A 13,568-nucleotide genomic window follows, 5' to 3' on the forward strand; every position below is an offset into this window, starting at 1 on the left:
CCAGTAAAACTACCTGTAGCACCACCAGCAAAGCCACTTCCAAGTTTGCCATTAAGACCATTTGTAGCACCACCAGCAAAGCCACCTCCAAGACTGCCAGTAAGACCACCTGTAGCACCACTAATATAGCCACTTCCAAGTTTGCCATTAAGACCACTTGTAGCACCACTAGCAAAGCCACCTCCAAGACCACCTGTAGCACCACTAATATAGCCACTTCCAAGACTGCCAGAAAGACCACTTGTAGCACCACCAGCAAAACCACCTCCAAGACTGCCAAGACCACCTCTAGCACCACCAGCAATGCTACCTCTAAGACTGCCAAGACTACCTGTAGCACCACCAACAAAACCACCTCCAAGACTGCCAAGACCACCTGTAGCACCACCAACAACACCACCTCCAAGACTGCCAAGACCACCTGTAGCACCACCAACAAAACCACCTCCAAGACTGCCAAGACCACCTGTAGCAACACCAACAACACCACCTCCAAGCTTTCCAGCAGTACTAGCAACATTACCTGCAATATTTCCAGCAGTACTTACAAGTTTGCCAGCAGTACCAGCAAGATTACCTACGAGATTTCCAGCAGCACCAAAAAGATTACCAGTAGCACCTGCAACACCATTTGCAATATTACCAGCAGCACCAATAAGATTACCAGAAGCACCAAGAAGACCACTTGCAATATTACCAGCAGCACCAGCAAGACCACCTACAAGACCAGTTAAACCAGAAACAACCCCACCAAGAAGATTAAATGCAAAAGAGAGGGATCCTCCCTATAAGGTATAAAAACAAAAGTTAGAAGTTAAAAACAATTAAAAGATGTAAGAGTTACACAATACAAATGCAATACAGATCTGGAATTGATGGTTTCTACTTAGCATTAAAAACATAATTATTTTTCTAATATGAATTTTGGAAGTGAAAATCAAATGTATATCCAATGCCATACTATGTAACTCAGACGTCGGTGCCCCTGCTGTTCCAAAATGACAGTATTGTTTGCCATAGCACTGGTTCTTAGCAGCTAGTCTCGTGGTGTGAAGTAGAGTGCTCTGATAGGAAGGATTGTGTGTTCAAGAGTACTAATAGATATCAGATGTCTCTGAGCTGCTAAGCTGTGAAGGAAGGCCACTTTACACAGTGGATGCAAAGAAAGAATATGCTAGCATTATAAGAACACCAGTTGAAAAATGACCAATTAAATAATAATATGTATGAGCATGGAGTAATATGAATGAGATTTAATAATATCTAAACATGTCATAAACATCAAAATAACATCTAATTGCAATATTAGTTTAAAAGCAGTTATAGACGACAAACAGCAGTGTAAATAGTGTCCACAATATGCCTTATTACAGTGTCACTATTAGAGCCAATGTTTATGTCCATGGGAATACAAGATTTAACCCCTTTGATGCTGAGGGTTTCCTAACCACTGTGTTGAGATAATTTTTTCACACATGTGTTGGTCACATTCAAACATTTATTTTTACACAAATGATAGCTTGTTTTTTCCACAAGGCATTGTATTTTCAGAAAATGCCATTATTCATTTTACTCATTCTAACACATCCACAATTTTGTACCCACATTAAATGAGGGACAAGATGGGGAAGTATTGGCTTTAGATTCACACCATCCGTGGAAATTTGTTGCTGTTTTTTGTATATTGTTTCGGTCATTGGCCCAGATTTATCAAGCCTTGGAGAGTGATGAATTGCACGATGATAAAGTACCAACCAACCAGCTCCTAACTGCCATGTCACAGGCTGGGTTTGAAAAATGACAGGAGCTGATTGGTTGGTACTTTATCACCGTGCAATTTATCACTCTCCAAGGCTTGATAAATCTGGGCTATTGTCTAGTGATCACCAGGCAATAATTGCAAAGGGGTCCATATAATGTGAAAGACAGGACTCCCCTCTCTCATATGTGAGCAAACTCACATTAAAGGCATAATTATGGACATAATAAGGTTTTTTTCTTTACTATTTTCTATTGTTATTGAAGATGGTTGCCTATATAGATGTAATGCATGTTTTAATAAATACTATACACCTGATTTGCCATTTTTATTTATAATGTGCTTGGAATTTTTTGAACAGTTACACCTGCACTTCAGGCAACATATCAAGAGAAGAAGGGGCCCGTGTGCAGTATCCGTCAAGGCCCTCTTCCCTACTCTGAAGACAGGAGTACTGCTCTGAGTAGGGGAGAGACTCTGGCGCTATGCCAGAGCTGACTGCGCATATGCAGTTCTCAGAAAAAATGACACGTCAGCCATTTCTCTGGTGATTTCCATACTGTGCATGCGCAATACGCTGGGAAAATCCAACGCACTATTGTCTCGGTGAATAAGCATCACCGCAGCTGCTGACAATGGACTCAGAAAGGTAAACATAGAACAAATGGGTGCCATTGTCTACAATTCATTTGCTTTACAAATGACTAGGGATATATTTGTACTTCACACCTTAAACCCCATCTCCTGATCGAGTCACTTTCAGTAACAACACACATTAGTATTTAATCGGGACTGGACAGTATTAGAGACCTTTTCCATATTTCTGATGCACTCGGAAACCAATAAACAGACACCTGTACCTGTCCACACGATGATTACAACCTCAGTTTAGTGATTACATTTACGCTTCATCTTCCACAATGACTGATCTGACTATCATATCTGTTCTGTTGTTTCACCTGAAACCTAGCAGGTTCTCTGCAGATCCTTTCATCTTATCAAACATTGTGCAACATACTGCCATGGACAGTGACTGCAAATCAGATCCTTATTAAAGCTTATATTCCCATGGACATAAACATTAACTATAATTGCATCACTGTAATAAAGTACTGTATATACTTTCACATATCCATATTATTGAAATTATCTTAATTGCTGTCCATAGTTATGCTCTTAGACTATTATTGCATGTACTGTACATGTTGTATTTATGTTTTATACATGCTTAGATGATGATGATGATGATTAGTATTATTATTATATGTCACTTGAATTATTTCACTCCCATTTATATATTTTTTTTTTAATTGGTCAATTTTCTATTAGTGTTCTCATAGTCCTAGTATATGTTTCCATAGCAGCATGTCTACTTGCAGTGTCTGTTTTTTAACAGGAAACTGTAATAGTAATTTCGACTGTAAACATTCTCCAGAAATAGACAGGAAAGAAATCTATTAGTTCTTCTTAAACATTTTAAGTGATGCAAGGCAATATGTAATAGCCTGCGATGTTCAGGCTGTTCGGGAATTCAGGCATGTCCAACCGTATGTTTCAAGCAGCAATCATTTACAAGGAAAAACTCATCTGGTTTTGTTTTGTAAATGATTGCCGCTTTAAAAATACAAGCAGTCTCACCTTAGGGGCCTAATTCAGATTTGATCACAGCAGCAAATTTGTTAGCTAATGGGCAAAACCATGTGCACTGCAGGGGGAGGTGGGGGGTGGCAGATATAACATGTGCAGAGAGATAGTTAGATTTGGGTGGGGTGTGTTCAAACTGAAATCTAAATTGCAGTGTAAAAATAAAGCAGACAGTATTTACCCTGCACAGAAACAATATAACCTACCCAAATCTAACTCTCTCTACACATATATCTGCCCCACCTGCAGTGCATGTGGTTTTGCTCATTAGCTAACAAATTTGCTGCTGCGATCAGATCTCAATTACCCACTAATTCCTGTACAGCTTGCACATCGCAGGTTATTACTGTGCATATTGCCAATAGAGTGAGAAGAAAAATGGTCTGATATTCAGGAGGAAAGGAATTGTGGCTATATCCCACATGGAGTCGGAATTAACTTTATTGTATTAATGTTTTTTTCCCCTTTGGATTTACCTGCAAACAAGAAGAAGAAAGTAAAGGAAGACATTGAAATTAAGCTTGTGAAAAAAATGCTTGGAGGTGTATTTATTTTAAATAAAGGATTTTTATAGTATTTTTCAATGAACTACTACAGGTCCTAGCAAGTCTTGCAGGGACCAGTAGGACGCATATAAATTGCTAGGGTTACTTATTTTTTATAGGGTGTCCACATATTTCTTGAACATGGATTACAGCTCTATACTTTGCAGGCTGAAGTTGGACCCCAAAGATATAGATTTCACTGTTATAGTGTGACCAGCCCAGCATATCATAGCCTGGTGTTGGTGGCAGCTATTGCAGGAGGAACCCATGCTATGCACTGGTGCTTACAGTCAGGGCCGTAACTGTGTGTGTGCCAGGTGTGCCTGGCACACAGCACAGTTGCCCTGAGGGCGCAATAACCAGCAGCATGTAATGAGTCAAATTGACTCATTACATGCCGCCTCGCCGCTGGGGAGGAGAGCAGCAGCAAGCAGCAGCGGAGAAGGAGGAGGAGGGAGGGGGACTGGAGCCGCGGCAGCACTATGTAATTAGTTGTAGCGCCGCTGCAGCTGTCCCCTCTGCTTCTGTATTGACTGCCCGGCGCTGCTGTGAATGCTGGGATGCAGTTCCTTCATCCCAGCATACACAGCGGCATCGGGCAGCCAATACAGAAGAAGAGGGGACAGCTGCAGCGGCGCTACTACCAATGACATAGCGCTGCTGCGGCTCCAGTCCCCCCTCCCTCCTCCTCCCTCTCCCCTGCCTGCACCGAAGGATCTGATCATCTGCCAGCACGAGGATCCTGACTGCCAGCGGGGAGAGATGGGAAATATCTCTCTCTCTCTCTCGCTCTCCCTCCCTCTCTCTATTTCTCTATCTATTCTGTCTGCCGCAATGTGTAAAAAGGGGATGCTGTCTGCCATAATGTATAAAAAGGGCACGCTGTCTGCCGTAATGTGTAAAAAAAGGGGACGCTCTCTGCCGTAATGTGTAAAAAAGGGGACGCTGTCTGCCGTTATGTGTAAAAAGGGGACGCTGTCTGCCATAATGTGTAAAAAGGGGACGCTGTCTGCCATAATGTGTAATAAGGGGATGCTGTCTGCCGTAATGTGTAAAAAGGGGACGCAGTTTGCCGTAATGTGTAAAAAGGGGGACGCTGTCTGCCGTAATGTGTAAAAAGGGGACTCTGTCTGCCGTGATGTGTAAAAAAGGGGACGCTGTCTGTCGTAATGTGTAAAAAGGGGGACTGTCTGCTGTGATGTGTAAAAGGGGCTCTACCTGGTGTAGTGGCACTACTGTGCAGCGGAATTTGAATAATGGAGACTACTGTGCACCGTAGTATGAATTGGTATTATTTTGTGGCCACGCCCCTTCCCCATGAAGCCATGCCCTATATATTTTCCATCCCCTATGGCGCGCACTGCCCGTATCTTGCATGGGGGGGATGCGCCAATGCCGTTTCTTGCAAACAGCGCTAAAATGCCTAGTTACGTCACTGCTTACAGTAGATCACTTTGGGGGAATTGAACAATGTTCTTTAAAAATATAATAAATACACTGCAATGCTATGAGAGAATCATCATTGTCATGATGATGATGATGGCTCTCAGTACAAAGGATGAGCACTCGCAAAAGATACTCCTGTTAGCAAATGTATCTGCAGATAAGTCCACCTCTCATATAGTATGCTGCAATTCCTTAATCAAGCACTTTGGACACCCCATTCCTCCCTATTCCATCTCCATGTGGGGTATTTATTATTAATCACAATTTTAATGCAAAAATTATCACTTTTTATTTAGATGACATTAAAGTTGTTTTTTTACTTGAATGTACCAAAGGGAATTACGAAAATTAAATACAGGATCATTCGAAAAAAGTGTATGTTCCTGCAAAAAGTAGAATAGTCAAAAAAAATGGCATCAGCATAAGAACACAGAAGCCATCCATAGAAAAAGTAATTTAAATGGCACAAACATAAGTATTTTTAAACAATTTCAAAGCTATCAAGTGGTCATGTTATAATGGCTAGTTAAGTAATTAGTGAGAACAGTGGGCCTGATTCCGAGATGTACATAAACCCAATGGTTTCCATGCATCTCTGATGTCTGTGGGACTGTGCATGGGCAGAAGGAGTCCTGCAAGATCCCAAGCAGTGCAACCAAGGCACAGCATGACTGACATGCTGCGTCTGTTTGGGGCAGGGCAGGGGCAGCATTATCTGTGTTTCCAAAAAACTGTGTCTGATTTACTGGCCTTCCAAGAGGGCAGGAGGTGGCCATTCTGAGTAAACATCTATCTCTGAATCAAGCCCAGTGTTACGTTTACTTAAAATGATAGTAGGATGTTGTTTAAGTAGGGATTTCTATAATATAAGATGTTTTAACAAGTGGAAAAAAAATCTATGTATTATTACTTCATAGCTCATTGTGCTTAGACAGGGAGGAACAACACAGAGATTCAGGGAAATGATGAGAAAAGACGCCTTCCCTCATGCATTTTCCTGGAATTCTACCTAACTTGCCATCAAAAGATTGTAACATATAAGCCAATAAAAATTATTTTCTGTGCTTGATACATTTGAAAAATATCACTTTTTGATTAAACAAAATGTGATGTTTGGTGATATCTTACAGTTCATGAATAAAGTATACATTAATAGTTTAAAACATTGTGAAAAATAAAATTGCATGAAAACCATGTGTAAAATGCTCTTTTCACATAATTTTTATGTAAATGGCCTATACCGTATTATAATGGAATATGTAATAAAATACAGCTTTAGTCCTGACTCAACAGGGTAAATTTACTAAGAAGGGAGTTCTATTTAAGATGGGATGTTGCCCATAGCAACCAATCAGATTCTACTTCTCATTAATCTAGCACCTTCTAGAAGATTATACCTGGAATCTGATTGGTTGCTATGGGCAACATCCCATCTTAAATAGAACTCCCATCTTAGTAAATTTACCCTTACATGTTTGTATCTGAGCTGTTATTTAGTATTTTTAGAAATTGTAAGAGAAAGGTGAATATGATTTTCCTACCACAACGCTGTTGATTCCATTCAAGACTACTGCGAAATCAACATTGGCAGCCTTTAAATGTCCATTCTGCAAAAAATATAGAAATGTATTATATATGATACTACTACTATGGATCTATACATATATGAAATACTACAGCAGGGGTTCTGGTATTTAGAAATAACCCATCCAAAGCTTTACCATTGCTTTACTCCAAAAGTAATCATAGTGACCAATAGTGTGGAGCACTCATGTACATTAAGAAATATACAAACTCCTGGTGTGTTCCAGTGTTTCAGTATAGGTAATATAGAAAAAAGTATTAATGCTGAAAGTTGGGAACGTACTTCACCTAGAGACTTTGTATTTCCATATGTACCTGATCGCAATATAACTACCAGTTATATATATAACATACAGTATATATATATATAGAGAGAGGAGGGGGTAGAGAGAGAGAGGGGTGAAGAGAGAGAGGAAGGGGAGCGAGAGAGAGAGAGAGAGAGACTGAGTGAGTGAGAGTGTTCAGTTAGCGACTGACAACTGTATTCCCCTACAATATTGCTCTATTTCCCTTTCTATATACTATACTCTGTAGCAGGCATTCCCAACCTCGGCCCCCAAGGCAAACTAACAGTCCAGGTTTTAATGATATCCATGCTTCAGCACAGATAGTTAAATCAAAATAACTGAGGTACTAATTATGTCACCTGTGCTCAAGCCTGGATATCACTAAAACCTGGACTGTTAGTGTGCCTTGAGGACGGGAAAACATGCTCTATAGTCTTATTTAAATTGTAATAAAAATGTAAAAAGTACAACAACAAAAAATTAATTATAAAAATAATAATGAGAAGAATAGGAATAGTAAACTGTACTCCTTCTGCTAGTCATTAGACAGACATAGGTGACAAATCAATATCGTGACTTACCAGCACGCCACAGAAAGATTGCACAAGTTGATTCATCTTTCCATTGCTTCTCAGAAAACTAATAAATGAATCAACATCTCCACCCTAAAAACAAAAATCATATTAATTGCAAAAGAGCCTAATACTGTAGTTAAAATGTATATGTGAAAAATTACATACATAAATTTGGATACACATGATGTTTTATATTTGAATAATACAGTAGATTTAGGTTGTGTGAAATAATTTGTCAATGAGCTGCTACAGCTGTGTTTTGTAATCTCATCTGTGCCAGTACTAACCTGTATAATATACTGTTAAAGCAGCAATAAGGCTATAAACTCAGTGCCCTTATTTAAGAACTTAAGACTTAAGACTTAACTTTAATACTTTAAGACTTAAGACTTATCATTAAGACTTTTCAGAGTCCACCCTAAACTTAATAATAATTTTTCACTTATTTAAAACACATTTCTGCAACCTATTCACAGTCTGTCACATTAACAAATCCGAAACTGCGACTGTACCCTCCTTTGTTGTACCTGGTAAAGATGAGATTGGATAACAACAGAAGGCATGTCTTCACTGACCACACTAAAATTGATAACATTTGAATCGGAGGGACAATCAATATTTTTGGATCGGATGCCCGCATACACGCTGAAAATAATTGCCCGATCATCTTATATTGGATAGATCGGCCAGATAATTATAGTTATAAGAAAGGTGTTTCACCACAGGTGATGGCAGTCACAAATTAAAAGGGAAGTCTGGGGAAAAAGCATTTTGTAGCTCTTGGAACACATGTTGGGAGGTATGCAAAGCTGTTCTAACATATAAAGTAAGCCCGTGTTTTACAGAGTTTATTTAATAGTGTTTTAATAGTGTTTTTGGAAACCGATAAATGGACAACATATATTATTTAGCTCTGAATCTCAGATTAAAAAGAATTATGCACACATGTTTAATATGCAGAGATGGACTGAGACCCCGTGTGTCCTTAGGCATGATACTAGTTACCACCTTCTATTAGTCCAAGCTACTCTATTCATGTACTCTATACACACTGACTTTTATATTCAGATTTCTGTAGCATCACACACCTGATACTGTACATGCCAATCACAATACAATAAAACACACTGACATGCCCCCTACCTACCATCGGCTTTTCCCTCACATGCCCCTCTACCCAAACACTATTAGATTATGAAACATACTGTATGTCCCTCTTTTCACACGTGTGCCTTACATTGCTCTTCTTAAATGATTTCCATTTTCATTGATTCCAACTACAGTACACACTACCCATAGGCGTTTCTATAATGGTTGCAGTGTGTGCAGTGTACATGGGCCCCGGTCCAGGGGGGCCCACACCACGCACCTAGCATTCATATTTAATACTTACCCCTCCGGAGTTCCGTTGTGGCCTTACAGCTGTAGATGTAGATGCAGACACAAATAACGCACCCGGGTCTATCTGCCGTAGACTTTTGCATAATGCCAGAGTCTACATGCTGCTGGAAAGGAGGGGTTGATTAAAATGCCCCTGACACTACCCTTACACGGCTTTGATCATGTGATGCTGAGCACCAAGTGACAGAGGAGTATGTGTAGAGCTCTTAAATTCAGGGTTCAGTACACGCTCTTATGGCATCAGATTCTCAAGAGATTGAGGCTAAGTCACTAGAAGGGCAGATCAGCAGGAGTTACTGCCCTTTTTGCTCTCTCAGTATAGCCCATACACCCGCTGCAAATTAGCCGATTCATCAGGAATGTTCAGGAGGCTCCTGAATTTCAGGTGGCTTTACTGGATGCCCGGAAGAGTTAGCAAGTTTCCCCGAGAATGCATGCCAGCTGCACATGGGTGTAAAGTGGGGGTCTGGGCAGCCAGTGATATATTTTGCTCTTACTTGCAGCATCATGGCTTTACCACTCATTTCACAATTCCAATAATTGTATATATTGGGGACACAAAGACGTGATCATACCATCACGCTCCCTGCACTGCCATGCTTCCTACATAGCACACCTAGCTGCCCCCTGCTGGAGAAGCAGACAGAAAGTCCGCAATTACTACCTATTGCTTGCATTCTTTTATTAACCCACATTTTTACTAGTTCTTCTTTACTTTTTTAGTAACACAATAACCAATGACAGAACAGAACACCTTACCTCCACAACTTTAATGAAATATGTGACATGGAAATCCAATCTCTGAAAAAGGTTTAAAACAGATTTCTGTGAGGTTTAATAAAATTGAAATAATGTAACTACTGATGTACTTTATACATTTACTCTTAATTTACAAAGTATTAATGGGTTTAGACAGCAAAACATTGGGATTCATCCTTGAAAATAAATTTTCCTACGTACATTTTCACCTATATAGTATACTATAACTCACTCATTAAATATAAGCCAGAATTTCAACAAATTGTAAACACAGAGAAGCCAAAACCTTTACAATTTGATGAATCTAGAAAAAAGTATATAGCACGGTTGGTGCAGTGGTTAGCATTACTGTTCACAGTTCTATGGTTATGAGTAGTATTCCTGACAAGACATAATATGTGTGGAGTTTGTATATCCTCTTAGGTTTGCGTGAGATTCCATTGGGTGCTCTAGGATCCTCCAACACTCCAAAAACCTACTGGTACTTGAATTAGTTTCTAAACAATATGGTTCTATAGATTATATGATCCAAACTCTCTGTAAATAAAATTTGTGTGCTTAATATAAATTACTGTTGATAAATATATACTTTACTGTATTATTTTAAATTTTAAATGTTGTGTTTTATCACTGTATTACCAAATAAAAATGATGCTAGAAAATAACAGATTAACGGACCTATCTATCTACGAGTTTTAAAACGTGTTGCGTATGATAAATGGTGCTCCAGCCAATGAGTTCCCAACTGTCATTTTGCAAACACATGACATGATCTGATTGGCTGGGGTACCATATATCATATGTAACAAGTTATAAAACTTGTTGCATATTATAAAAGTTATTGATAAATGGGCCCTTAATGTATCTTGAGGATAATTGAAATGTAGCATCATCATCCCCAACAGTCTATTTTCAGTGACCAAAATGAGAGCTTACTGATTTGTTGTACTTGCCGAAAGGTGGACATTACTGTATGTGTTAGATAGGGCAAGGTTTGGAAGAGCAAGAGGTTAGGTAAATATTGTCACCAATTTTATCCCTGGGATGCTGGATGTCATGCAATATCAGGGTGATGTCAATTCTTATTGCTGTTTTTTTTTGAGAATCTTTTCTGCAACTCCAATGAGTAGTCTTATAAAAACATCTTACCACATTCCCAAGAAGATCCTGGGTACTGCATCCCATGTCACTTGTCATCAGTTTCTAAAAAGTACATGTTACAGTAATTAATAAATGATGACAGTGCAGTTTCTGTAATAAAATCTGACACAAATGTATTTGTTAAACCTTTGCCATGATATGATAGAAAGTCAAATGGGCCTTACCACAATGAGACACAGATCTTGCACTAAGTGCTTTTCCATGCAGTATCTTTCAAGATCGCTACACCTCTGGCAGTTCTGCATACAGAAAACAAAATAAATATATTCAGCAATACACACATTATGCTAATATCTGTAGAAAATGTATATAATATATATATATGCAGTGAGCTTCATTGTCACCTTTTCAGTATTCATTAGACCAACTTGTTTGGAAATTGAGGTGTTCCTACATGTTCCTCAATGTACCTAAAGCCTTTTTCTCCTTATCTCACAGCTCAGGGTTTTTAATACTGTATATTACAATGTAAGATAAACCCTTTCATCCCTATTGTCCCATTAGGACCTGATACAGAGTTAGGAGGAAATCAACTAATGTTTTAAAGTAACATTTGGACAAACAATGTTACAATGTTTCTTATACTGACTAGCATCACTTTCCTTCCTCAGTGTTTGTGACTCAATGTTTATAAAAACATTTCTGTTACACCTCTATTCTAACTGGTATTTGGAGTAGTATGAAGTATAGATGGCTTATGGTTCATTTTACCAAATGTAAATGCTGCTGAGTCCCAGATTTTTGTCCATTGATTCTACATTCCATTTGGCACTGGGTATCTTCTGTTTATATATAGTTCAGCCCATGCAGTATATGGGGGATTTAGGAACATACACTATGACATTTATCTTTTAATGTGAAGCAATATAAGGTAATGCTGCACTCCACTGTATAGATATAGCCAAAACACTATATAAAAAAATCAAAACTTGTGCATATATTGATGACTAGTCTCTACTTGAAATAGTACAATGTAGAATTTTTCTTTGTCTTACTATACAAGCGCCACATATTTCTAGGTGAAGGTGTATTTTGGAGAATGTAAATGTTATTTTCATCCGATATAACATCGTTTTACACTATATATTTCCTGTTTATTTCTATGGCATACATTTGGAAGGATATACTCAAGAATATATTTGGAAAGACAAAGAAAAAATCTACATTGAACTATTACAAGTGCAGAGCCTGACCATCATTATATACACACAATTGGACTTTTTATTTATTGGTTTCACTATATCCATACAGTGGAGTGTAGAATTTCCTTATATTGGTTCACTTTCTATGTTATGAGGTTTGATAATATCTTTTGAATTTCTTTGCTGCTCCTTTCTTGCGCTAGGGTAACTAATTCTATAATACCCCTTTCACACCGCCAATGCCGGATCCCACTCGGGTATTGGAAACGGGTCCTTCCTGGGTGGGATCCGCCATTGGACCCTAACAGCAGGCATACCGTCCCTGCAATTTGCCGGGTCGGTTGCCATAGTGTTGGGGGGCGGAGCCGGCAGTGGGGGTGGAGGTGGTGCTGGGAGATGAGCTCATCCCTGATAGCCTCTCCCTATTGTACTGTACGGGTCCCGGGTCACCACTGGCCGGTATTCAACCCGGGAATAACACTGCTTTATTCCCAGGTTGAATTACCAAGTCAGGCGGGATTTCGACCATGGTCCTTTCACACTGCACACCGACCCATGTCGACCCGGCAAAATGACGGGTTATTTGTGCAGTGTGAAAGGGGTATATTTGTGATATCCCATTTATCTTTTAATGTCACTGCTAAGCTTTACAAATTGTATATTCAAATAAATATACTGTAGCCAAACAGTTTCTAATGCATCAAATGATGCTATCCCATGATGTAATATATGTTATTGTTCAAATGAATTATTAGGCCTCCAAATGTGATTATATGAAATTATTTTACAGAATGTTTTCTTTCCTTTAGCTAGTTGGTATGTACAAATACTAATACACACGTTAAAAAATTTTTTACAGGAAGGAGTAGATGATGGGTTAAACAGTGTCGGATGTATCTAGGCTCCCAATCTACTCCATGCAGGAAAATTTGCCACCTCAATGAGTCAGTTGCAGTCCACAACTGCACTGGCAACACTGAGACTGACAGTGACTTCCCATTGGAAGTGCTACCTGTTAATCACACACAGAACAGGATGTCCCAAGGGGAGGCTGTTTTGTCACTTTTAAGGACATTCAAAAAATCCCTAGCTTCTAAGGTCTGCATCAGCTGTAGCCTATGTAAGCCAGGTAGAGCTACCCGAAAGGCAGGGAGTGGCTTCTAACAGGAAGCAAGCGCTCTGTTAATCATAGCCCATAATCGCCTGTCCCAGTGCCTGCGCAGGTGCTGGGACCAGCCAGCCCTGGGAGGTCTCTTTCTTTCCTC

At 39.3% G+C, this 13,568-nt stretch overlaps 1 protein-coding gene across 1 annotated transcript; it reads right to left on the reverse strand.

The window, feature by feature from the left end:
• Positions 1–204: 204 nt before the first annotated feature.
• LOC134934629 (uncharacterized PE-PGRS family protein PE_PGRS46-like) lies at positions 205–11,520 on the reverse strand. Its single transcript, XM_063930019.1, has 8 exons — positions 11,506–11,520; positions 11,326–11,400; positions 11,150–11,203; positions 10,001–10,042; positions 7,847–7,930; positions 6,936–7,001; positions 348–785; positions 205–225 (listed from the first exon to the last, which is right to left on the reverse strand). The coding sequence occupies exons 1-8, from the start codon at positions 11,518–11,520 to the stop codon at positions 205–207; spliced, it is 795 nt and encodes a 264-aa protein (XP_063786089.1).
• Between the last annotated feature and the right edge of the window lie 2,048 nt (positions 11,521–13,568).

This window comes from Pseudophryne corroboree, chromosome 6 (genome assembly GCF_028390025.1).
Source record: "Pseudophryne corroboree isolate aPseCor3 chromosome 6, aPseCor3.hap2, whole genome shotgun sequence".
NCBI lineage: Eukaryota > Metazoa > Chordata > Amphibia > Anura > Myobatrachidae > Pseudophryne > Pseudophryne corroboree.